Source organism: Protopterus annectens, chromosome 9.part0 (assembly GCF_019279795.1).
Source record: "Protopterus annectens isolate FY-2018-M chromosome 9.part0, PAN1.0, whole genome shotgun sequence".
Classification (NCBI taxonomy): Eukaryota; Metazoa; Chordata; order Ceratodontiformes; family Protopteridae; genus Protopterus; species Protopterus annectens.
In genome coordinates, this window is record NC_056743.1 from 992029488 (window position 1) to 992054469 (window position 24982).

General features: G+C 42.1%; 1 protein-coding gene across 2 annotated transcripts in view; it reads right to left on the reverse strand.

Annotated features, from left to right (window-relative positions):
* The window catches only part of LOC122811722 (leucine-rich repeat flightless-interacting protein 1-like), a 316301-nt gene that overhangs the window by 27033 nt on the left and 264286 nt on the right, over window positions 1-24982 (reverse strand). For both annotated transcript variants that reach the window (XM_044083758.1, XM_044083759.1), the window contains one exon: window positions 22319-22411. In XM_044083758.1, the coding sequence (XP_043939693.1) occupies window positions 22319-22411 (93 nt within the window). The remainder of the gene's footprint in view (window positions 1-22318; window positions 22412-24982) is intronic.

Below are 24982 nucleotides of genomic sequence, written 5' to 3' on the forward strand. Positions count from 1 at the left end.
CCACTGCATAGTGGTAGGCTTCATTAGTAAGTATACGCTACCACCTAGTGGTAGGCTTCATTAGTAAGTATATGCTACCACCTACTGGTAGGCTTCATTAGTAAGTCTATGCCACCACCTAGTGGTAGGCTTCATTAGTAAGTCTATGCTACCACCTACTGGTAGGCTTCATTAGTAAGTATATGCCACCACCTAGTGGTAGGCTTCATTAGTAAGTATATGCCACCACCTAGTGGTAGGCTTCATTAGTAAGTATATGCCACCACCTAGTGGCAGGCTTCATTAGTAAGTATATGACACCACCTAGTGGTAGGCTTCATTAGTAAGTATATGCCACCACCTAGTAGTAGGCTTTGTTACTGAGTATACAGCACATGCAGTCATAGGAGAAGGCATTGTGGGTCCCTGCAGTGATGCATGCAGCTCACGTACTTACCCAGGGCAGGGCTATGCAATACAAAACAGGGTGGGGCTAGGCAATACAAAATGCCCTCTTTGCTATGATGTCAGTGAGGGTACAAGCCATCCTCATCCTCATACTTAGGGGTGGGAGACTGGCATAATGGTTAAGGTGTTAACCTTGCAGACACAAGGTGCAGGGTTCAATTCTTCTCACATGGGGTAACTGGGGCTTTACTAATCTATGAACCTATGAACCTATGAACCTGTATGTTGGTCCCTCGGTATAGTTCTCTTCATCATATTGCACAGAAGCAGTTCTTAGTATGGAGGAATGAATGGGAAGATTTGAATTAGGGCTGGCTTGACGGTTGAAAGACATCGGGCAAAAACCAACTAGAAAAAAAAAAAGTTGAAGAAATTGTAGTAACCTGGGCATTTTTTGTTTCATCTGTCGTCTAGACTCAAATCGTCACATTTCTTGTAAAAATTACACTTGCTGTTTAGTGTTTGCTGTTTTACCATCAGATTCCAAGAAATTAAGGAAAGCACCGTAGAGCCTTCCACTGGGATATAAATCTGTCACAAAGTGTCTGACAAGCCACCCCTCCTGATACAGAAGTGACAAGAGTGAGGAATAACAGCACTGCAGCATAGAAGACATTCCTCGATCATTGCCCCATAGAGGCCAACACCCCTGATGAGGGCCAATGTGAATCCAAAATATTTTATGCAATGAATCATATTAGCTATTTTCAGTATTAACCGATGCACACTGAGGCCACTTAAACAGTATAGTGCATAAATGTATTAACAAGGAGGGACACTGAGGTTTGAATGGCACAGAATATGCAGCTACCAGAGACGCAAAAGGTGTAAGGAACAAACAATCTGAAATGTATGCTGGAGACTGTGGTCAGTCACGTGTACACATTTTGTGGGAGTGGGAGGAAGGAAAGAGTATGATCACAAACATGTTGTACAGGAATGTGTTAGGGTGAAGGGGAATCTTGATAGAATGAATGGAGATTGCAAACTCAGGCAAAATAAAAAATGCATTAACATTTTTTTCATTTAATTATTTTGTTTATTTGTTTTTGTTTACTGGGTTAGTCTGACTGGACAAAAGCCCCTTTTCAATAGAGGCCCAGGAAGAAAGGCTACACAAATCATATAGGTTCAAACAGTAAATACTGCACAAATTACATAGGTGAAAACAGCAGATACAAAGATTATGCAAATATAATATGATGCATACATGGTGGAATTGACGTAATAGATATTTGAGGAGACAGGGAGAAGATTTGAGAAAGAAGTAAAACAAACCAGAATTAAAAAGATGTATAAATGAAACTTATGTGCAATAGGTGTATGTGATTAAATTACAGAAATGACATAGAAAGAGGAATGATACGTGCAGGAAGCATGGAAGGAGATGTCTGAGGAGTGAATAGTGTGGAGGCAGAAAGGAGGGAAATAGGAAAGAAATATTTCTAAGAAATGTATTAAGGTTTGCAATTTGATTAGAGAGGAAGTAGAAAGGAAAAAGAAGACAGGGAAAGGGAAGAGGGCTTTAGGGTGAATAAATTAGCTGCGAATATATAGGATGAGAGGGTGTTGGGGATGCTTGGATACCCATGAGTTTAAGAAAAGTTATAGGTCCATTTGGCAATAAGAAGAGATTTTAAAATAACAAGTTCCAAAGGACAAACCACAAGAGTCCTTCTAAGACTATGCACATTTGTTCTTTAATATATTCACCATAGAACTTATTTTGTTTTGTTTCTGGTTTGTTCCACATTGTTTTTGTTAAGATGAGATTTTACTAAGGATATGAATTGGGGAGTTTGTCATTTCTCAGCAAGATAAGGGAAGGAGATTTCATAGTCTGGATATTGAGGAAGAGCAGGGGGTATCGCCATGTGAACTGGTGGATGGGTCAGTAGAGGACGGGCATTTGTCAGATCAAAGTATATATGGAGTAGAGTATGAGAATAGAGGTGTCTGAGAAGGATATTTTTTTCAGAAGTGTACACGATATTGTGGGCTTGTTTTAACTGACCAACTGACTAAGTTTAAAGATATGGCAGTTTAGTTGTTTGATTGCCATAAAGTGATGAATTTCTGTGAGTAAGTTAGTAGCAAATTTGGTGATTTTTATCATAGGTTTGCTCAAGTTTTGAAAGCTGGGTAGACTGATGGCTTGTAAACACAGAAGTAGCATAAAGAAGATTAGGCAGGATAAGGAGTGAAGACACTATTACCTTTCAGGCACGGTAGGCCTCCTGCTGTGAATGGATGAGATGTAGACTATGGTGCTTGCACAGACACACACACACACACACACACACACACACACACACACACACACACACACACACACACACACACACACACACACACACACACAGATGTAGTCACATAACATACACACACACACCACACACACAGGCAAACACACACAAAGATGTAGTCACATACCATACATGCACAGACCCACACATACACACAAACAAACACACACATATAATGTTTCCCACTACATAAAACAGCACCTCATCACACATTATTGTGTGGCTTTATGGGGCTAACACTGAGGGGTGGTTCCAGCAGAACATACTGTTGCTTAATGGTGTGCTCTACCAAGTTATGCATTAGCTGATTCTTTTGGAATCAGGTGTAAGACGTGTACCACCTCTCAAGCCTTGCATGTTTTTATTTACATGCATTGCATAAGGAAGCATGCAAACCTTCTTTCTGAAGTATAATCATTTTGCTTACATTAGCCAGTTGGGGAACCACCTTGCTCTGAGCGTAAATTGTTTTGGAAATTGCCCTTGACTGCTTTTTGTCTAGGATCTGTGCATCTGCTGATAAGGAATGTGCACAGCTCTCATCCAATCAGGGAAACATCTCAACAGAATTGAGAAATAATCAGGGACAGTCAGGGACACTTGTACAACATTAGTACTATTAACATGAGGCATTGTTAGGTTAAGAGAATGTGAAGTAATATACATTTTGTTAAGTAAAAGAAGTCTAGATGTCTAAATATTGCAATTATTTATTAAGTGTAATTCACCACCTTTTCTCCAAAGGTTACCAGCTTTAGGAGAGATTAAGAAGGTCAAAGCTAAATTTTGAGTCAAATTCAGTGATGTCCCTGAAAATCAGAGATAGTTGAGAGGTATGTGGGCATGTTCCATTGTCCTTGAAGAGCTGAGCTTTATTTTTATTGCTATCCCATTTTTCAGTAAATATTGGATTTTGTAACCCATTTTCTATCTTATCCAGTTCACTCTTATTGGTGGAGGCCCTTCCATTTGATGTATAGTCATTTGTCCTTTTTAGCCATTCCATAAGTCCCCCAGCTTCTACCATCTTGAAATGCTTACATATCCCCTTTCCTCCTCATCTTCCACTGGACATTAATATATCCTCTTATATGCTTAATGTATCAGTCTGTGGACAAATTTATTGATATGTTTTACAAGGGGTATGAGGGCATGGGTTATCCACTACTTTAGTTCCTGGATACAATCAAGAAAAAGGTATTTCCAGTCAGAGTAGATGAGTAACACATGAAGAATCATTCTCACACCTTAGATTTTATAAATGACCATCTAGCTTCTCCGCATAATTACATTTGTTACATAGTAAGAGTCCCCATGTTACAGATGTACAGGACTGTTATTTTAATAAATCCCCAACACTACAGTTACAATACCGTCTAATAGTCTCAGATAAAACCCAACACTGCTATGTTAAATGAAGGCCAGATTATTTTAATCCTTGGTTTTATCTTACATGTACATGTAATTTTTGCTTTTGAATGTGTTTTTTTCTGCAAAGTGTCAGTTTTTGGCCAGATGAGTAAAATGTATTAATAACATTTTGATGGCTATCTAGTGTCATTAGAACAAAACGTCCCCTTTCAGTGGTGATAATGGAACAGGAGGCAGATAGAGGAGCTGTTTAGGGACACAACGTGCACAAGTTAATGTAGATGGAGGACAAACACAGCTTTAAAGGACTGTTCCTTTATGCTGGTATAGTATCACTATATCAAAAAAACTGATTTAAGTGTTTCATTTTACTGTTATTTGTGATTTACTGTTTACTTTGTCACCACTGCATTACCAAACTCCCTGTTATGTCCACCATTTCCTCTTCCTGTTTCCAAAGATTTCCTCATCCTTTAAGGGAAGAACACTATCCCACCTCTCGGTTTGTGCAGGTTTGGTCATTGCTAGGATGATTAACATTTTATTTTATTTATATTTGTTTACTAGGATGGTGCAGTGATTAAAAGTGACCATTTACAGGCACAGCCAGGGTAAAGAAAAAACATTCACATGTAAACAATAGTGGCAGATTTTATTACAATGATAATAACAAAATTAACTGTACAATATGTGCATTAGATCAAAAGCAAGTTTCAAGAACAAGTAGCTAAGTTCAAATAAAAAGAAGTTATGTCTTATCATAATGTTCCATCTGTGTTGTAGATCTTTATTCATTCATTACTGTTCATTACTGTTAGGAATTTTGTTCCGTCCTCGGAACCGACACAGTTGTTATAAAGCTTGCGCCATCCAAAAACTCTTAGCTAAGACCTACCCACAATGCCCCCCTCATAGTCTTTTCAGATTGAGTTTGCCTGCCCCTATAGTATGGAAATAATAAAAGAGACAGTAGGAGGTTCTGTCTGTGCAAATACCTTAACTAAGGAAATCCTGAAGTCCACCAGGAGTCCAGGCAGGGGGAAGGAGGGTGGGAAGTAATGAATGAATAAAGATCTACAACACAGGTGGAACGTCATGGTAAAACATAACTTCTTTATCTGATGTTGTAAATCTTTATTCATTCCTTACTGTTAGGATGGAGTCCCCAGTTACTTGAGTCCTGGGTGGCCCTAAGGAAGGATATTCCTGAGCACCATAGAACCAAAAGATGCTCGTCCTCTGGAGGCCACATCCAATTTGTAATGAGTGATAAAGGTATGAGGTCTTGCCCAAATGGCTGCTGCTGTGCAGATATCACCCATAGAGGCTCTGGAATGAAAAGCCACTGAAGTAGTCATTGATCTAGTCGAATGAGCCTTTATTCTGGAAGGTAAAGACACTTTATTCTGATGGTAGATGAAGGTAATGGAATTTCTAAGCCAAGAAGATAGAGTCATTTTGGAGACAGGCCTACCCAATCTGGTTCCTGCAAAGGCCACAAACAATTGATCCGTTTTTCTGAAAGATTTAGTTCTGTCCAAGTAAAAAAGAAGTTGCCTATGAACATCAAGGGTTTGCAAAAGATATTCTCCTCTATTTGAATGCTGAGGGAAGAAAACCAGCAGGTCAATAGATTGGTTAATTGAAAACCCAGGAATTACCTTGGGCAAAAAGGATGGGTCAGTACGTAGGGACACTCTTTCCTTATGAAAAATCAAGTAAGGTCTCTTGACACTCAAGGCCTGCAACCCAGATACTCTTATCGCAGAGGTAAGGACTACTAAAAGTAGAGTCTTTCAAGACAAAAATTTAATATCACATGAATTAGAAGGTTTGAAAGGAGGGCTTGTTAATGACTGAAGCACCAAAGTCAAGTCCCAAGGTTCTACAGGAGGTTTGACAGGAGGTTTAACATGTAATACTCCTTTCAAGAAGGTTTTGCGCAGATGGTGTGACCCCTGTAACTAGCACTTGCTCTAGAACCTGCTGGAAAGCACTAGGAAGCCTTAAACTGATACAAGCACTCAACTCTCCTTGTTAACAAAGAGAAATTGATCATAGGCACTAAACAACCTATAATTGCAAAGTACCTTGCAAAGGTAAGGGAAAACAGCTCTTGTACTTTACAAAAAAAGAACCTAAACAGGAAAGTCCAAGGGTCAGCTTCTGGTGATTTCTCCTGTCCACCTGGTGAATCCGAGCATACTGGGTCAATGCAGCAACTGTCTCATGTACACAGACAACCCTCTCCTCCTACCACCCAACATTACAACCTGCGAGAGATGCACTTACATAGCCAAACTGGAAGCAAAGCTCTTTCCAGCCAAGATTTTGCTAGACAGTCAATAGGAGAAGGTTAACACCTGCACTACACCTCAAGCAACACATAGCCCCTTCAAAACCCACACCATTAACATTAACCTGCCCAAGCAACAAGGACCTCTGAAGCTGAAATGCAAACAAACACCAGTCATGACCAAAGTGACACATAGCTTACAACACCAGTGTGCCACCCAACAACAGCCCCTAAGGCAAGACAACTTACCCAACACTTTAGTCATAGGTGACGCTATAGTCAGGCACACTGATGTTCCACTCACCAGGCTGAACAAGGAGAAAATTACAGTCAGCTGCCTGTCGGGTGCCAGGACCTGCCACATAATGCATGCACTCAAGTCACTCCACAACAAGTACAAATATGACTCTGTCTTTCTCCATGTTGGAGTGAATGACTTGAGACGTACCTCCCTGGACTACATGAAAAGAGACATGGAAGAGCTCTCGGATCATGTGGCCCAGGCAGGTATGACCCTAGCCATGAGTAGCACCCTACCTTTGCCCAGAATGATACCACGGTTTAAGGACAAAATGATTGACTTCAACAATTGGCTAAGCTTCTGGTGTCATTCAAAGGGGATCCAGTATCTGTCTGCCTGGGATGACATGATCGACAAATCACGATGCTTTGCCAGAGATAGTCTGCACCTGTCACCCCTGGGATTCAGGTTACTGGCTAAAGCTCTTGCCAACCCTATAGTGCCTTTTTTAGGCAAGGTTCAAAGGACAAAATCACCACCGTAACAGATACAAGCATGGAAAATCTGAAGGTAATGCTACTCAATACTAGAAGTCTAAGCCTCAAAATGCACTCTCTCAAAGCACTCTTTAAAATGGAGAACATCGATATTTGTGCAGTAACTGAGACCTGGTTGAAGGCTACAGGGACCACCCCTGCAATACCAGGCTACAACTCTTACCACCCTTTTCGGCCACCAAACCAAGACTGAGACACTAAAGGTGGAGGAGTGTCCATATTCACCAAGGATATTCACACCTCCAGGCTAGTTGCCCAACACAATGCATCTGAAATTCTCCAGGTGCAACTAACACTAGGTAAGACTGAAATCAAATTGCAGCTTACTACAGATCCCCCACCATGCCCCAAGATTCTCACTACACCTTTCTAAACATACTGGAAAATATTAAGATACAACCAAACACCCTAATACTGGGTGATTTCAACTTCCCTGCCATTAACTGGGAAAACTACTCAGGTACCAACACCTTTTCCCAACGGTTCTTGGAATTCATAAATTCCAACACCCAGGATCAACTAATCCATTGTCCCACTGGGGGCTCCAATATCCTAGACCTGGTCATTACCAGCATGGGAGATAGATTCTCCACACCAGTGGTCATCCCCTCGTTGGTCAGGTCTGACCATTACCAACATGAGAGATAGATGCTCCACATCAGTGATCACCCCCTCATTGGTCAGGTCTGACCATAAGCTAATCACCCTTGACATCCACAACCCCCCCTACCCCCCCCCCAGTAAGGAAACCACCGTAAAAAAACTTCTCCAAAGCCAACTTCATGCTACTCAAGTCAGAAGTGACAAACGTCATGACACCCGTGCAGACGGGAGCTGAAAGTTTGACTGCTGAATCCTACACTAAAGGCACTGTACGATCACATCCACTCATGCATGAATTGTGCCATCCCAAATAGAACCAAGACGGTCTCCTCCAAAAACAGGAAGCCAATCTGGTGGTCCCCTGCCATTAACAAAACTATACAACAGAAGAAAGAAACTGTTGCAGAAGAGAGGAAAACCCCAGGATGCAAAAAACTCCCTTACCAGCCTCAGTAAGAAGCTGAGATCCCTCATAAAATCTTCCAAAGCTAGTTACGAAAATAAAATTGCCAAAGATTCCAAAGACATCCACAAGGCATTCTATAGTTGCATCAAGAATCTAAATGGCAATGCTCAGATCTGCTCTGAGCTACAACAGAATGGCATTAAAAATACTGATCCCAAGGATATTGCCAATATCCTGGCAGATCGATTTAGTGCAAACTTCACCCCCCTCTCACCCACTAAAGGGCCCATTTCAATGCCAAAAGATTGCCAAATTCTGGTAATTACAGCCACACAGGTAGAAACCGCACTCTCCAAAGCTAATAATACAGCATTAATGGGACCAGATGACATCCCAGGCTGTGTACTACATGAACTATAAAATGAACTGGCACCTCACCTAAGTGTCATGTTTAATCATAGCCTCACCTCAGGCTTCGTGCCCACTGAGTGGAGCACAGCTACAGTTATCTCACTCCACAAGGGGGGATCCACCTTGGATCCCAGGACCTACCGTCCCATCAGTCTGATGAGCCTGATCTGCAAGAGCATGGAATGCATTATCATGGAACTTATAAACAAAGACATTGGCAACCTTCAAACACTGGACCCCACCCAGTTTGGGTTCGTGAAGGGCCGATCCTGTCTCCTGAACCTGAATGACTTCTTCAAATCAGTGTCCAGAGCTGTGGATGAGGGTAAGGTGGTCCACACAGCCTATCTGGACCTCACCAAGGCCTTCGACACCATCCCCCACTCTGGAATCATTGATAAACTTCCTAAGCTGGGCATAAATCCCTACGTCACTTGATGGGTTGCCAATTGGCTTACTGACAGAACCCAGATTGTAAAAGTAGTCGACTCCAAATCCAGCTCCAGACAAGTGACAAGTGGAGTACCTCGGGGTTCAGTCCTGGGACTGCTCTTGTTTGGCATCTACTTCTCTGAAGTACAGGCCAGCACTAAGGGACTCTGGCTAACAAAGTTTGCAGATGACTGCAAACTGGGAGCCATTATTGAATACCCAAATGATGTGGATATTCTACAAAAGGGCCTTACAGAAACAGATGCTTGGTGCCAGAGCCATGGGCTCAAGCTTAATGCCAAGAAATGTACAGTTATCCCCTTTGGGAAAAAACATGTAGCCATGAATTACCACATAGGTGGCAGTACACTAAACACTGAAAGTTTAATGACAGACTTGGGGACACAGTTGGACAGTGGTCTCACCTTCGATAACCACATCACCATAACAGTCAGAAAGTCCTTCTCTGTGGCACACCTCATCACTAAGGGCTTTTCATCACGAAAAAAGGGGGTCATTGTCCCACTATACGCATCCCTCATTAGACACATTATAGAATACAATGCCCCGTTTGGTATGTACCTCTCAAGACATCTGCAACAGCTGGAAAGGCCGCAGAAATACCTCACTAAAAGAATCACAGGCCTAAAGCAGATGCCCTATGCTGACCATCTAAAAAACTCCAGCTGTACTCTGTGGCATATCGTCTACTCAGAGGCGATCTCTGCTTAACATACAAGGCCATGACAAACCCAGAGCTGTTGGACATGCTCCACTTAAAGAAATCCCAATCCCTCAGAGCCACATGCTCCAGGAATCTAAACCTTGTCATCACAATGAACAAAACATGCTGGAGAGATAGGTTCCTGACCCAGAGATTCCCCATACTCTGGAATAGACTGCCCATACATGTCAAGTAGAGTGCCTCCTTGGCCCTCTTCAAAAGGAACCTTGACGACTGGATGGGAGATAGGAAATTCACCCTGGGGATCATGCCAGTTACCCTGCTTGACAGGGGTCCAGGGAAGTAAATATTGTGGGAAAAAATATCCAGGAAATTGTTATGGCTAGGCTTGTATAGGCCCTAGGGCCAATAGCCTAGTACCAACCTATGAACCTATAAACCTATAACAAAAGCATTATCAAATCCATTGTGAAAGTTTTCAATAGCTGTTAAATGCACAGTGATTGTTGATGGTGAGGCTCCTGCATGTAACAGGGTAATCAGGTATTGTAGAATCATCTGAATAGGTATGGACTAGGGGTCTATGTTATGATCTTTAGCCCATGTAGAGAACCTGGCCCAGTTACTAGAATACATTTTCCTGGTGGAAGGTTTGTGTGAAGCCAGAAGATTCTCACAAACAGGAGATGAAATATCAGGTAGCCTGGCAATCATCGGAAGTGGAGAAACCAAGCTGTGAGCTTGAGGCTGTGGAGGTTGGGGTGAACCAGTCCCTGAGGGTGAGATAGCAGACCTTGGGACTGATCTAGGATCCATGGGCTGTGAATCAGATGAGGCCATAGGAAAGGGAACCAGACTTGACGGGGCCAGTAAGGGGCAATGAGGATCACTTTACTTCTCAACCTTCAAGCTTTCTGGAGGAATTTTGGGATGAGGGGAAATGGGGGAAAGGCATACAGCAGATCCAGGGGCCAATCGTGCATCAGAGCATCCCTCGGTGACTCCCCCTGAGGGGGGGATCAGGGCAAAGTAGCTTCTGCATTTGTTATTTAGGGGGGAAGCAAACAGGTCACAGCAAGGCCTCCCCTAATGGCGGAAGATCTGATCCGCTATTATAGGACTGAGAGACCACTCGTGAGGCATCAGAATGTTCCTGCTCAGATTGTCCGCAATAAGGGTGGAACTTCTGGGAATGTGCATTGCTATAAGAAAGCAGTTGGAAGCTATCGCCCAGTGCCAAATTCTCATGGCCTTCCGACAGAGGGGGTAAGACCTGGTTCTGCCTTGTTTGTTGATGTACCAGACGACTGACATGTTGTCCGATTGAATTGCAATAGTTCCAAAAGGAAGGGCTGTGTGGAATGCTTGCAATGCTAAGAGAACTGCCCTCAATTCAAGGACATTTATGTGCAAATTGGCTTCCATGGGGGACCAGGTGCCTTGGACTGTCTTTCCCTGGAAATGCCCCCCACCCTAGCAGGGAAGCATCTGTGGTCACTGTGGGCCTGGGCCGGGGAAGACAAAACAGTTGACACCAACGATTCGATTCTGGCTTCATCCACCAAAGCATTTTTTCTTGCAAAGGCTTGTAAGGCATATCATATGGTCGAGTGGGTGGGTTAAGAATGACCATTGTGATGAAAGGAGCCACTGTACTAGTCTCATGTGCAACTTTGCCAGTGGAACTAAGGTAATGGTTGCTGCCATAGATCCCAATAGCTGAAGTACAAGGAATGCTGGTACAAATGTCTGTGGGAGGAGGACATGAATCTGGCTTCTTATTTTTGAGAGCCTGTGAGAAGAAAGGGAAGCTTGACAGAATGTTGTGACGAAGATCACTCCAATGAATTCCAGTGCTCTTGTTGGGGACATTTGAGATTTGTCCATGTTGATCGTGATACCTAAGCAAAGAGCAAAGTTTTGAGTGTAAGAGAGGCTGTGAATGAGAAGATTCCTGGTCGTGGCAGTAAGGAGCCAATCGTCTAAGTATGGAAACACCTGGAATCCTTGTAGTCAAAGATGAGCTATCACGACTGCCATACATTTGGTGAACACTCTGGGGACTGTCGAGAGACCGAATGGCAGTACCCTGAAGTGATAGTGATTGGTTCCCAGCCAGAAATGGAGAAACCTCCAGGAGTGTTTGTCCATCTTTATGTGGTAATACGTGTCCTGGAGGTCTACAGAGCACATCCAGTTGTCCTTCCCTAGAAAGGGGAGGATGGACTGTACCATGACCATCCAGAATTTTTGAGGTTTTATGAATTTGTTTAGTAAGCTGAGATCCAGGATTGGTCTCCAGTCCCCTGTCTTTTTTGGCACTAAAAAGAACCTCGAGTAAAACCTGGATCCTCTCTGGTCTGGTGAGGCTGGCTGGATGACTCTTTTTCTTAGCAGCTTTTCAATTTCTAAGGCTGCTGCCTCCCTCTGAGTAGGTGGAACACTGGGGATTCGTTTGATGGGTCTGGGAGTAAGATCAAATGGGATGTGGTAGCCTCTGGATATTATTCTCTACACCCATGCATCCATTGTTTTGAGTTGCCAGGCCTGTAGGTGCAGAGAAAATCGACCCCTGACTGCTTCCAGAGGAAAGCAATCAGGCCGCTGTTCAGGAACGCTGGTAAGGTCAGCCAGAGAAGAAATCTCTAGCACCCTGGTTGCGTGGACCCCTCTGCCCTAAAAGGGGTGTCTTCCAGATGAGTTTCCTCCTCTGCCCCAGGGGGATTGCTCACCATGAGTGTCATGAAAAGATCCTTGGGACTTCTTTAACCACATTTTTCCTCCACTCTGGTTCCTGGAATAGGATCTCTGGGGGGTGGAAAAACTTATGCCCACAGCAGACAAGGTCTTCTAGTCCTTCTCACTACGTGATAGTGTGCCTCTTACTTTGGGACGAAAAAGGGAAGATTCGTCAACAGGCACATTGACAGAGGAAGATTTATAGGGGTCCACGAAATCACACAAATGCATCCAAGCATGCCATCTCATGATGATGCCTGATGCGGCTGCTTGAGCTGCCTCCTCAGTGGTGTGAGATATCAAGCACATTGAGGAGTTTGAGATGGATTCCAGGGTAGCCAGCTGAGAGGCAACAGTGTCACGCACCTCGTCAGGCAGTACCCCCTCCAAAGAGGCAGACATTTCCAATATTATGGCTGTTTGGAGGTGGGTAAAGTGTGCCAGATAGTTCAGCGATCAAATGGCAAATGTCACTGAAGCATAGGTCTGCTTCCCCAGTCTGTCCATAGCCTGAGACTCCCTGTTCGAGGGATGGACAGTGGAACTATCCTCTGCCAGTTCCCTCTTGGTGGCTGCCACCATGATCATGGAATCAACTACTAGCTGCTTGGACCAACTGGGCTGGTCTTCGGGGGTGGATAAAATTTTGTCCGAGAACAGGTTCTATGTTGTCTGGGGCCTTCCAGGTACACTGCAAAATCAGCTTAAGAAGCTCATCTGCAGTTGGGGTCACCCAGGAATTATATGGCCAAGTACAGAATGGCTGCAAAAATACTGATTCCTCCAAAGAAGGGTTAGAGGACTTCCACTCTCCCCTCTGTCTGAGGATCTCAAGAATGTCTCCAAATGAGATGTTTTCTGGTGTAGACCGTGGGGACCCTTCTCTCTCATTCAATTGGTGTCCTCAGTGATGGATTTCTCAGGAGAATCAAGGTGCTTCTTCTTGCACCATTTCTTCCGGGGTGGCTTCGCAGTGGGATGTTCTGAGGAGGACTCCGGAGAAAGGGTTCCCTTCAAGGGAAGGTTTTGCAGCTCCCATGCTAGGGGTCCCAGAGTAGGGGGTTGGGACAGCTACATGCTAGAGGGGGGTTCTGGTGTTGATGCCTGTAGTGCTAAATGTGAGCCTGTTGAGGCAAGGACCCTCTTCATCACCTGGAAAGCAGGCCCGCCCGAGGAGGGATGGAAGCCTGGAACTGAGAAGGACAACCTCAGAACCGGGGTCATACCCTGCCCTGAAGAGCCCACCTCCAGGTGAGGAGCTCCAAGAGGATCAGTAGCTGCTGGTGGAGCCATGGCCATAGATGGCACCAGCGAAAAAATAGGCGCCGAACTAGGAACCATGGTGCCGACAGCCCAATCACTGCTCCGAGGGTGCACCAGTTCCAATGGAGCCATTGCGCCAAGAGTAATTGGTGCCAACAGGGGAACCTCTGCAGTCGGAGCCGAGACAGTATGCACCGGGGGTGGTCATCCATACCGAAGTCAACAGGGCCTGGGAAGAGGCCGGAGGAGGATATACTGGTGAATATGCTGTGAAAGCTTCCGTTCCAAGGGGAAGGAAGACCTAGCAGGGGTGGGCAATCCTCTAGCTGCCAAACGCTGGTCCACAACCCTCACTACATCTTGTTCTGAAAGACTCCTGGTGGATCTGAAGGAAGCTGCCAAAGGAGAGTCAAGTCTCTCGAGAAAAGGACTAAACTGGTGTCCCAAAAAGGGGTCATAAGTCGGAGAATATCTGGTTCTGGGAAGGTGTTTGACCTTCAGAACCGACGGTGTCATTGTCTATGGAGCTGTATAAGAGATCGGCACAGTGGCCGGGGATGGTGCCGATGTGTACAGTAGGCCAGTGTCAAGACCAAGGTCGGCACCGAGGAGGATGGTGCCGAAGCTGGTACATTGGTAGGAGTCAAAATTATTGGCAGCACCGAGGGAGAAAACATGGAGCCTGGTGCCAAAGTAGTCTGCGCCAAAGGTGCAGGAGAAGCTCAGTGTCAACTCGGTTCTGAGGAGGATGGAGATGTAGGAACCAAGTGACTCTATTTCTCTTTATGGTTTTTAGTCTTAGGAGGTGGTGAGACCTCCATCCCAGAAGGAGCGTCTGAGAAGGGAGTTTTCATCATACTCTTCAAAATCAACTTGTTCTTACACTCAGCCAAAGTTTGATTGCTGAAGCTGGAACAAATATCACACGAAGCATTAATGTGGTCAACGCCCAAACAGTATATGCACCGAGCATGACCATCTGAGTTGGGCATCTTATGCCTGCACTTATCACACTGTTTAAATCCTAGCTTTTTCAGACATCATGAAAAAAAGGCACATTAGTGACAAGATAAACACCAAGAACAACAACAATAGAGAGAAAAGGGTTTTTTTTTTTTTTTTTAATAGACAGATAGAAAAGGTTAGGAGTACCAACAATGGTACTTAGAAATACCACAAGTGGTAGGAAAAGGGCCTACCAAAGGTAGGAGAGAGGGACAGTACCAATGATGGTATAAAGAAACTACCAAAGGTAGAGAGTAGGATATAGAAAAAGTATTTAGTTTACAGATGAAAAGAAGACATATAGGTTTAGCTGACTAAAACGATGTACTAATATAGATAATCACAAAAAAATGCTACACTTAGCTTGAGAGAGAAGGCTTGCCACGTCTGACGAGGAACATGGCAAACGAGATCTGAAGAGACTATGAGAGGGGCATTATGGGTAGGTCTTAGCTGAGAGTGTTTGGCTGGCATGAGCTTGGTAATGGCCATGTTGGTTCCGAGGATGGATCCAAAGTCCTAACAGTAAGGAATGAGATCTATATTTACAGCTAATTACAGTTGAGCTTTTGGAAGCTGTTTGACTAGTAGGTGTTAGGGGAATTAGATGATGTATCCTTTATCTAGATAGCATTAGGCTTGTTGGTGAAATTAGGCTTTAATGTCCTTTCTAAGTCTTGATAGGCTGGAGTTTTAAATCTATTACATCATGCATAAAATAACCTTCATTGACATGTCACTTGCTAGAAGTAATGGATTTGCATATAGAGTAAGCAAGGCTCCCAGTTACCCTAAATGTTGACTTTATCTGGCTTGGCTTTCCATTTATGAAGTTACATTGCCTTAGGTCCAGTACCTAACAACTTCTTTAAGCAGTGAGTAAATGATTTTACGTATAAAGCAGTAAGGGTTTAATATAGCCTAATCACCTCTCAACCGTCCCCGATTTTGATGAACTTCCTGTTTTTGCCTCATTTATTTGCCCTGTCCTCATAATATCTATTGATTTCCTGGTAAATCACTGAGGATGACAACAAGTCAATAATGCCAGACATTAGAGTTTTATACTTCTTACTGTCCGGAAAATGCACGCAGGGCATTTATTTTTTTTCAATTTATTTTACAGAAATTGTGATGAGATATGGCTTTTTAATGAAAATTCATTACCTATCATCTGTACAGGAATTATATGGTCAATTAACATTCATTAAATATATGCCTATATTACTGTTTTATTACCTTATTTTCCTGTTTTTGTGAGTTAAAAACAAACAGGCTAATACACTCAAGTGTACTAGCTTTGATAGCAATTTAGTCGAAAACAAAACAAAGCATTTTTTTTTTTTTGTTTGCAAAAAAAAAAAAATATTTTCCTTTTTCTAAACTTTCCTATGTGTTCCTCCATTTTCTTGTGTGGGCAGAGGTAGTCTTTACTCACCATATCCTACAACTATAAATTATCTCTACTTGACTCCTAAGTAGACTATTCTCTATCTGTATAGAAAAGCTTTGCTCTACAGTACTTATCACCTCGATACAGCACTCTTGTTATAGAAAGTACTAATACCATCACAACCTCAAATCATACACATAAACACACAAAGACATACTCGGGAGGCTCTGAAAAAAATCTCCAAAACAGCAGAGGACCAAAGCACTGAGTAAGGAGAAGGTCACAGTAAAGAATGATGCCACAATACAGAGATAAGATGATCAGCTTTAACAATTGGCTTAAACTCTGGTGTCATTCAAGGGGGGATCAATGTCTGTCTGTGATGGATGACATGCTGGACAACACGCCTGCTTAGATAGATGGCTTGCTCACACTTGTGGGATTCGGATTTTGGCGGCTCTTGCCACCCCCCTTGGCCTTTTTTAGCTTTTAGCTCAAATAAACCTACCACCCCCTAACACCTAAAAGAAAAAAAAAAAAAAAAAAACTGCCTGCCTGCTGAGAGTCTCAAAAACACTGGAGGGGATAAATGTATCTCCGACACCATCATACTAGGTGACTTCAACTACCTAATATATAGACTGGGAACACTACTACTCCCAAAAAACTCTAGCAAAAGTTCCCAGAATTCATAAACTCAAATGCCATGGAACAACTAGTCACACATCCCACAAGAGGAGAAAAAACATACTTGTCTCATCATCACGAACATGGGGAGCACATGTTCAAACGCTGGAACCCCCTCCCTCACATACTGGATGATCACAATCATCTCTCTGCCTCATCCGCCCCCACCCCCACGAAAAAAATGAAAAGACCACAGTAAAGAACTGACTTCTTCACACTTCTAAGACTAAGTGTGGTCTGGTCTGAGCCCTGGTCCTCTTTGGTTAAGCAACATCAAACGCTGAATCACTTACAAATGCCTGAACTTTATCAGCACCTGCACCCAGATATGCTCAGAATTAGTTCAAAATGATGTGAAGACTACTGATCCTGCAGACATTGCCAACATACTGGCTGACACAGGTTCAGTGCAAACCCCCCCTCCTAAGAAGGAGATATCTATAAAAATGAGCCAAACATGCTTGACAAGCCTTATCTGCAAAGCCATGGAGGATCATAATGGATCTCATAAATAAAGACATAGAACTTGCAGACGTATCATTGAAAAACTCATCAATTAAAAATGTAAACATACTACATTACAAGATGGGCTGTAAACTGGAGTGACAGAACCCACAGGGGGTCAGTGTTGCCTGGCCATGTCAGACTCAAAGCCTGTTGTTTGGCATCTACTTTTCAAAAAGTACAAGCAAACACAGGAGGGTATGGCTGACAAAGTTTGCAGATGACTGCAAACTAAAATAAGGTTACCCCTAGCTACCATATAGGTGGCAATCCCCGAACACAGAAGAAGTTAGGGACCTGGGAACCCAGGTTGAGGTTGACAGTTTCATTTAAAGTAGTTAGGAAGACCTTCTACATTGCCCACCTTATCATGAAGGGATTCACATCTAGATCAAGGGAGTCATATAGTCTCTATACTCATCACTCATCAATCAAATGATGTACAATGCCCCATTTCCCAATGTATCTGACAACACTTGCAGCAGCTGGAGAGGCCACAAAGTTCCTCACCAAAAGGATAAAAGGTCTGTGACCTATGCCTGACATACAAGGCCATGTCAAACCAGATTTGATGAAACATGCTCATCTCAAAAAATCTAGATCCTCAGAGCCACAACCCAGGGTTACCTCAGTGTCACTGCTCGACAGAGCACACACAAAAATAATGGGCAGTTTTGAACCTATGAACCTATATAAGACAGGGCAGTAAGGGTGTGTGTAAATTACGTTGTGGGCAGGGTTTGTCTATGCATTGGGGTAGGGATAGTGTTCTACACAATTGCTGGAATATGAAGACAGAGAGTGCATGCAGTCTTTCCTCTGCTGGAATAGCATAGGAAAAGGGTCTGACAACAGGACACATTCCACGTAAAATATGACACAGAAAATGCAGAAGAAGCTAGATTTGGAGGGTTACAGACATATGAATGCAGCATTTATAGTGCAGCTCTGCCCCAAGGAGTACTCACTCAGGTCCTTTCACACCTGTAGTATAAATGTAAACAGGAAGCTTAGCCATTTGTGAAATGTTGTGTGCCACTGAGACTGTTAAGTTGTTTATTTAGTCTGTTTGCAGTTGCGCCATCTTTAGCCACTCATTGGCCTTCTACATTTCCCATTCAATCTTGACTCCATCCTCAAAATTACAGTGGTAATGAGACATTTCATTAGTCCAATAACCTTTTAATGAAGACAGTTCTCCATATCTATGGCTTGAAACCTGCCTGTATTGTCCTAATCATACTCACTTGCCCTGTTTTTCACTTGGATTCTATTTCACTAACCCTCCTTTTCAGAATTTTGTGGACAAAGATCACATCCATGTCTCTTTTCTTCTCTGTCTTAAGTCCACTTTTTCTTCCTTCCGCCATTTTAGTTATTGATATCCATGGCCGGCTTTAGGCACCAGCGAACCCTGCAGCTGCTGGGGGGGGGGGTCCTGTTCCTGGGGGACCCCAACCAGAGAAAGTTATTTTAAACTGATATTTTATAACATATCAGTCAAATCAACAAGAGCTAGTACATTGACTCTGTGGGGTCCCCCACAAAAGCTGCTGCTGGTTGTGGGAAAATGAGGATAAAATAATTTACTCATTTGCTGATTATGTTCTTTTACCTAACAGGGCAGTGATGGGACCCTTTTAGGATAAAGCTGATAATGAACATGACAAAAGTACACACTAGAGAGATCAGCAGCCCAGAGTGACTGATCTCAGTGCAAACCTTGGATTTTAAGAAGAGCTGATGCTTCTGATCTTCAAGGATGTTTTTTTTTCCTTTCAGAGAGTTTTATAAATACTGGCAGAACACAAGATACTGCAGTGTTCAAGTTCTTTGATGAAAAATTCTGCATAATGCCAAAAATAATAGCAGAATAAAGGCTCAAAATCAGCAACATGTTTTAAGTACTCTAATTCACTTAAAAAGTTAATAAAATAACACGTTTTGAATCAACATGCATTTTTGGACAATAAGATGTATAAAACTCTCATGTCTGAATTTATTGTCTTTCTGTAACCCTGAATGATTTACCATTAAATCAACCTTTTTATGAAGGACAGAGCAAAATTATGAGGCAAAATCAGGGAAGATCTCTGAAATCATGGACAGTGACAGGTATGCATTACTCCTCAATGAAGTAAATAAAAGTGACTTATCCCTGCTGCTGTTTGACAATTGCTAAACAGCAGTCACCGATCTGGTGTGACAGTACTAGTGTTCCATAATGTATTGCTGTTTGCTGACATAAATACAAAACTAGTATTGCTATGGCTTATGCATGTGTGCGCGTGTGTGTGTGTGTGTGTGTGTGTGTATGCATATATGTGTGTATATGCGTAGGTGTATGTAAAAATATCTCAGATTTTTATCTATACACACACTCAATAATGCCGCGACACACATTATTTTTCTGGGTATCATTAAAAAAGGCAGCTAACAAGTAATTTCATTTCAAAAGTAAGGCATAAAATATATCACAGAACATTTGGACACTTAGATCTTCTAGGAGTCCCAATTTAACATCAGAGGGATGCATACACATTGACTTTTTTGGGGGGGAGGGTTAAGGAGGCAAGCTGTATTCCAAGACAAGACCTGTGTATCCTCACAGCAATTGTCTTGATAGTTTATTGTGAGCTCCTGTTTTGTCAGGTTTGAATGTTAAGCCTTGGCACAACTTAGGTTGCCCTTAAAGAGAAAAATAAGACTAAAATTATTTTCTTATTCCTGAGTTTGTTTAGACCACTGTTGGACTAAAAGGTTGGTAAAATGCTCTAAACTGCATCCCAGAGAATCTATAAACCCTACACCTTCTGGGGCCACCAGCTTAATTGAGTTATTTCCTAAATGGCTATTACTGTTCTGTCTTGACCAGGAAAGGTGTGTTGAAAGGATGCAAGGAAAACTAAAGCTGAACCACACTGAATTTCATTCCTTTACATAGTTTCTGTTCAAGCCATCATTGGATGAAAATGTTGTGTAAAAAGAAAAAAATAAATAAAATGCACTTCAGAGCACATAGAAAGTTATGGCTTCTTCAAAAAGCAGCAGAGCAAGGCAACATATGGGAAAAGGAAGAAAAAAAGTAATGTACATGGTATGAGGAGCTCAAGATGGGGGAGGAAACAGAGGGGAGCACTGAAGGATGTGTGTGTGTGTGTGTGTGTGTGTGTGTGTGTGTGTGTGTGTGTGTGTGTGTGTGTGTGTGTGTGTGTGTGTGTGTTTATGTATAGGACAGAGTGCTGAAACAGTAGGCAGTGCCTAGGGTGCAATTTCACCCAAGGAGAGCTGTACATAGAGTTATTGTAAATGTATCATTGCTGCAACTAAATGCCAGTAACTGTGAATGTCCCTTTGTGAGATGGACTAATATAGTGTGGTACACAGGCTTGTCATAGTACAAGAGCATTGAAGCTACAGGCCATTCTGTGTGTACTACTGCTAAAAGTTTGCAGCATAAGATAAAGAGTTGCTTTGGGGGGTTAGCAGTAACAGGATGATACTTAGACTGAAAGTGCTTGGGGGCCCCCAACTTGACACTTGCTGGGGCCCCCAAAGTGCTAACACCAGCCCTGTCCATATCTGTACCTCCTTAAATACTTTAATGTAGTTTTAAGGTACAGACTACAGAAATAAGTACATAATTTTAGCTAAGGTTTCAGCAGGGCCTTTATATGAGGATAATGACTTCTGGTTCCCCCAGAGTTTGGTCCTTTCATTATATGTCTAAGGCACTATGTTTTCCCTTGCTGTTACCTTGCTACATTTACCAAAGTGCTTCATGGTCAGGATGACTGATACCCTCAACCCTTTTCCTTCTTCCATTCTTCCTATTACCGTCCCTTTCCAAAACATAGCCCTGCTTTGTATACCTTTTTTTTGGCATTAAATCCAGAATGTAGTTTCAACAGCCATTCTGTTGACCTAATCAAGACCTTTTATAGTCCTCTCCAAGCAAAAATCCAGTATTATTGCTCCATGTCATTTATAAAGACGTTAAATGCCACTGGAAATGAACCTTCAACATAGTATCCACAAGCAATGCATGGCCAACACAGCAATAAGGAAACACCAATTTCTACCCACAGGAGATTCACATGAATCATAACACAAAAAATTACACACTATGTTAATTTAGTGGTCTAAGCATACTAGGACTAATATCCACTTACATAGCCATTGCCTGGCAAAGCATGTATTGGTGGACTTGCAGAAACTAAGTGATGCCATGAGGTAAACATTTGCATTTTGTATGATCCTGAACTTTATCAGAAAACCAGTAAATGTGTACTAATGGAACAATATTACTGATGCAGACGGCTTTAACATCACATATGAATACAGCATGACATGGGCTATGTTTTGTCTACCCATACAATAGGTACTGCAGTAAACACAGGGTATGGGGCATTTCATTTTTAAAAATGTACAGCATGGTAACAGTGTTTATGGTCAGATCACATGGTACAACAGAGTATTAATGACATTTCGACTATAAGACGGTGCAGCAGGAAATAGATCTGGGTTTGGGGTTGGTATAACGACTAAGGTATTTACCTCTGAGACAAGGCACAGGGTTTGATTCTCACCTTTGAAGGGGAAATTGGCTAGGCTTAAAATGGCCCACAAGGGCAACTAGCCTAGTACTTACTTATGAACCTGTGACCTGTAGGGTATAGACGTAGTGTAGGTTTCAGAGCAACACATCAGACAAAGATGCTGTGTAGCTTTTAGAGCAGCAAGACAGCAGGACACTGACCCTTTTCAAGATGATAAAATCATCCCATGGAATAAAGCAAACCTTTATTATTGTGCAGTTAAACAGGACATAAATAGTTTTCAGCTCATGGAGTAGAATAATAGAGTACAAATAGGGCTGGTATTGAAGGAATATCAAGATGCAAGTTGCAGACATCACACAGCCTTCAAAATGATTAGAAAATAAATAATCATACACAAAGCAGAACATTACCTTCATATTCTCTTCTGCTTCCATGAGCTGTTTCTGCAAAAGCTTCATTTTGCCTTCAAGCCTACAGTTTGTGAGTCTTTCACTTTCAAGCTCCTAAAAAATATTAATAAACATTTCAGGAAAAATAGGTATGAATAAGAAGCTGCTCTTCCCCCCTTGTCAGTGACCCACATCTAGGTTCTTTGTTGCTTTAGAGTTATGCTAATGTCTTCAGGTTTGCTTCTCTGATAAGTCAGAATGTGTTTGTGTGTGCTCAGAACATATAGGATAAGGAGATATCTTTATTAAATCCAAAGGTAAATGAAAAAGCACAGAGGTTTAGACCAAAAAGTAATGGAATATAAATAAATAACAAAAAAAAGCAGGTTACAACACCACTCACAAATCACCTTCTGAAAGTCTTCACCTTCTGGCAGTCATGGCAAAGTACAAAGGAAGACATGAGCACTGCCTTTGTCTCTTATGGTGACATAGCTACTTCTTTTTAGGAAGGAACAGTAACACTTACTAAAATATACAATTTTTATGGGTTTATTGACACTAGAAATGTATTTTCTGTTTTTTCAGACTCACAGACATCAAGTGATTGGAAGAAATTCATCACTTATCAGATAAGGACTCAATATGCTATATTTTATAGATTTTATACATTTTTTATGGGTTTATTGACACTAGAAATGTATTTTCTGTTTTTTCAGACTCACAGACATCAAGTGATTGGAAGACATTCATCACATATCAGATAAGGACTCAATATGCTATATTTTATAGAAAATTATGTGTCAAGCTATATTCCAAACACACTAAAGCCCATAACACAATATATGCTCAGAAATGCTAGAATAAATGGAACTTTTATATTTTAGCAGTGTTTGGTGTTTTTAAATTTGCCACTGTGTGTTATCTCATGGGCTACCCGCATTCTCCACCCCAGATGGCTTGTTAAAGTACTGTTTTATTTTCCCCCTGCAGTCACCGCTCTGGTATCTTAGAGACCTGCAGTCAGAGAAGGAGCCCTTGAGGCAGCCTATCTGTACTTGCCTTCTCTCTTTATTGAAATATGACTCGGATTAACCTGAACACCAGTTTATGCGATTTGCAATCAGCTATTTGATACCTCAGGTGGTGAGCTGATTAGACTAAAGTCTATAGGAGAGATTCACAAAGGTGAATAGTTTCAAATGGTAAAGCAATGTGCACTAGCTAGAAGGCTCGGCATTCCCATTTCATAAAAAAGCAGCACACTGATTACTATAGAGAGATTTAATGTATAATGAACTTAAATCCTATTGTGCTAAACAGCTTCCTAACAAAAGTGCAACTGTTCTGTGATTGACCCTCAGAAGTACAGTTGTAAAGCATCACAAACACTTGTCTGTGAACAACAGTCATTGTTAGAAAGATAATTACGAAAGCACTGCTCCCTCCAACTCATGTTACTTATATATACCAACTCTGACATTGTTGTATCCAGAGAAAAGGAGAAATCCCTGGGATACTGTAATCTCAGTATTTAAATGCAAATTCTGGTATCTGTATATTAGTGATTGCCCATAAGAATGCTGACTGTTAATGCATTGAATACAAATATGATACTGTTGCTAAACAGTATAGCCTGACACAGTACTGATTTAGGGGTAGGAGATTATATGTACTGCTTATGCTCGAATATCAATATTATTTAAGATCTCTTATAAATGTCAAATATTACTAGTTTTTGAGAGAGTCTAACTGCATCTTAATGGCTGGTTGATTCAGCTTCTCAGCCATGTGTTGAGCTGATTTCCTAGGTGCATACAACGATCCTTTACAGATACTGTAGGCTCATCCATTTCCTAAACTGCTTGTCCTGGTGAGGCTTACACTGGGATCTGAGCAGGATAAATTAGATATTCCTATCCCCAGTAACAGTATCTGGCTGACCTAGTCTGATCACCAGGCATTTCCATGCAAGATGAGTGACATACCCCTTCCGTCTTGTCTTGGGTTCACCCCAGGACCTTGTTTCAGTGGGTTGTCCCAGTATATTTCCCATAAGAGCTGCCCAGGTGGCATCTGCACCAAGTACCCAAACCTCCTCAGGTGAGTCCTCTCAGAGTGATGGAGCAGTGGCTCTGCTCTAAGATCCTTCTGGACTACAGAGATCCCTCCTCTCCTCATGGAAAGTGAGGACATTTAACCTGTGAACAAAATCTGTGGTCTCATTCCAAAGCTGTGATCTGTGAGCTGTGTGTGTAAAGACTAACCAATAAATTGAGGCATGTGATCTTTGACTCACTTACAGTCCTTAACAATTCCTGCATGACTACAGCCAGTGTACTTACTCACTGGTCAACCTCCCATTCCTGTCTACTTCCTTTACGAGTACGACCCAAAATATTTAAAGATATTTAAACTCCTACATATAAGATAGCTGCTTCCTCTTGTCTGCATGGGAACCATGACCTACAATTTGGACTAGCAGGTTTTCATCATAGCTATTTTGCACTCAGTAGCAAACTACTCTAGCATGCTTTGGATCACAGTCAAGTAAGGATGACATCATCAGCAAACAACAAAGATCCCTGCTTTATGTCCAAAATGTAGTCTACCCAGACTACAGCTATACCCTGATATGCACTCTGCAAAAATCACAAAGAGGAAGAAAGACATGTTGTCCCTTTG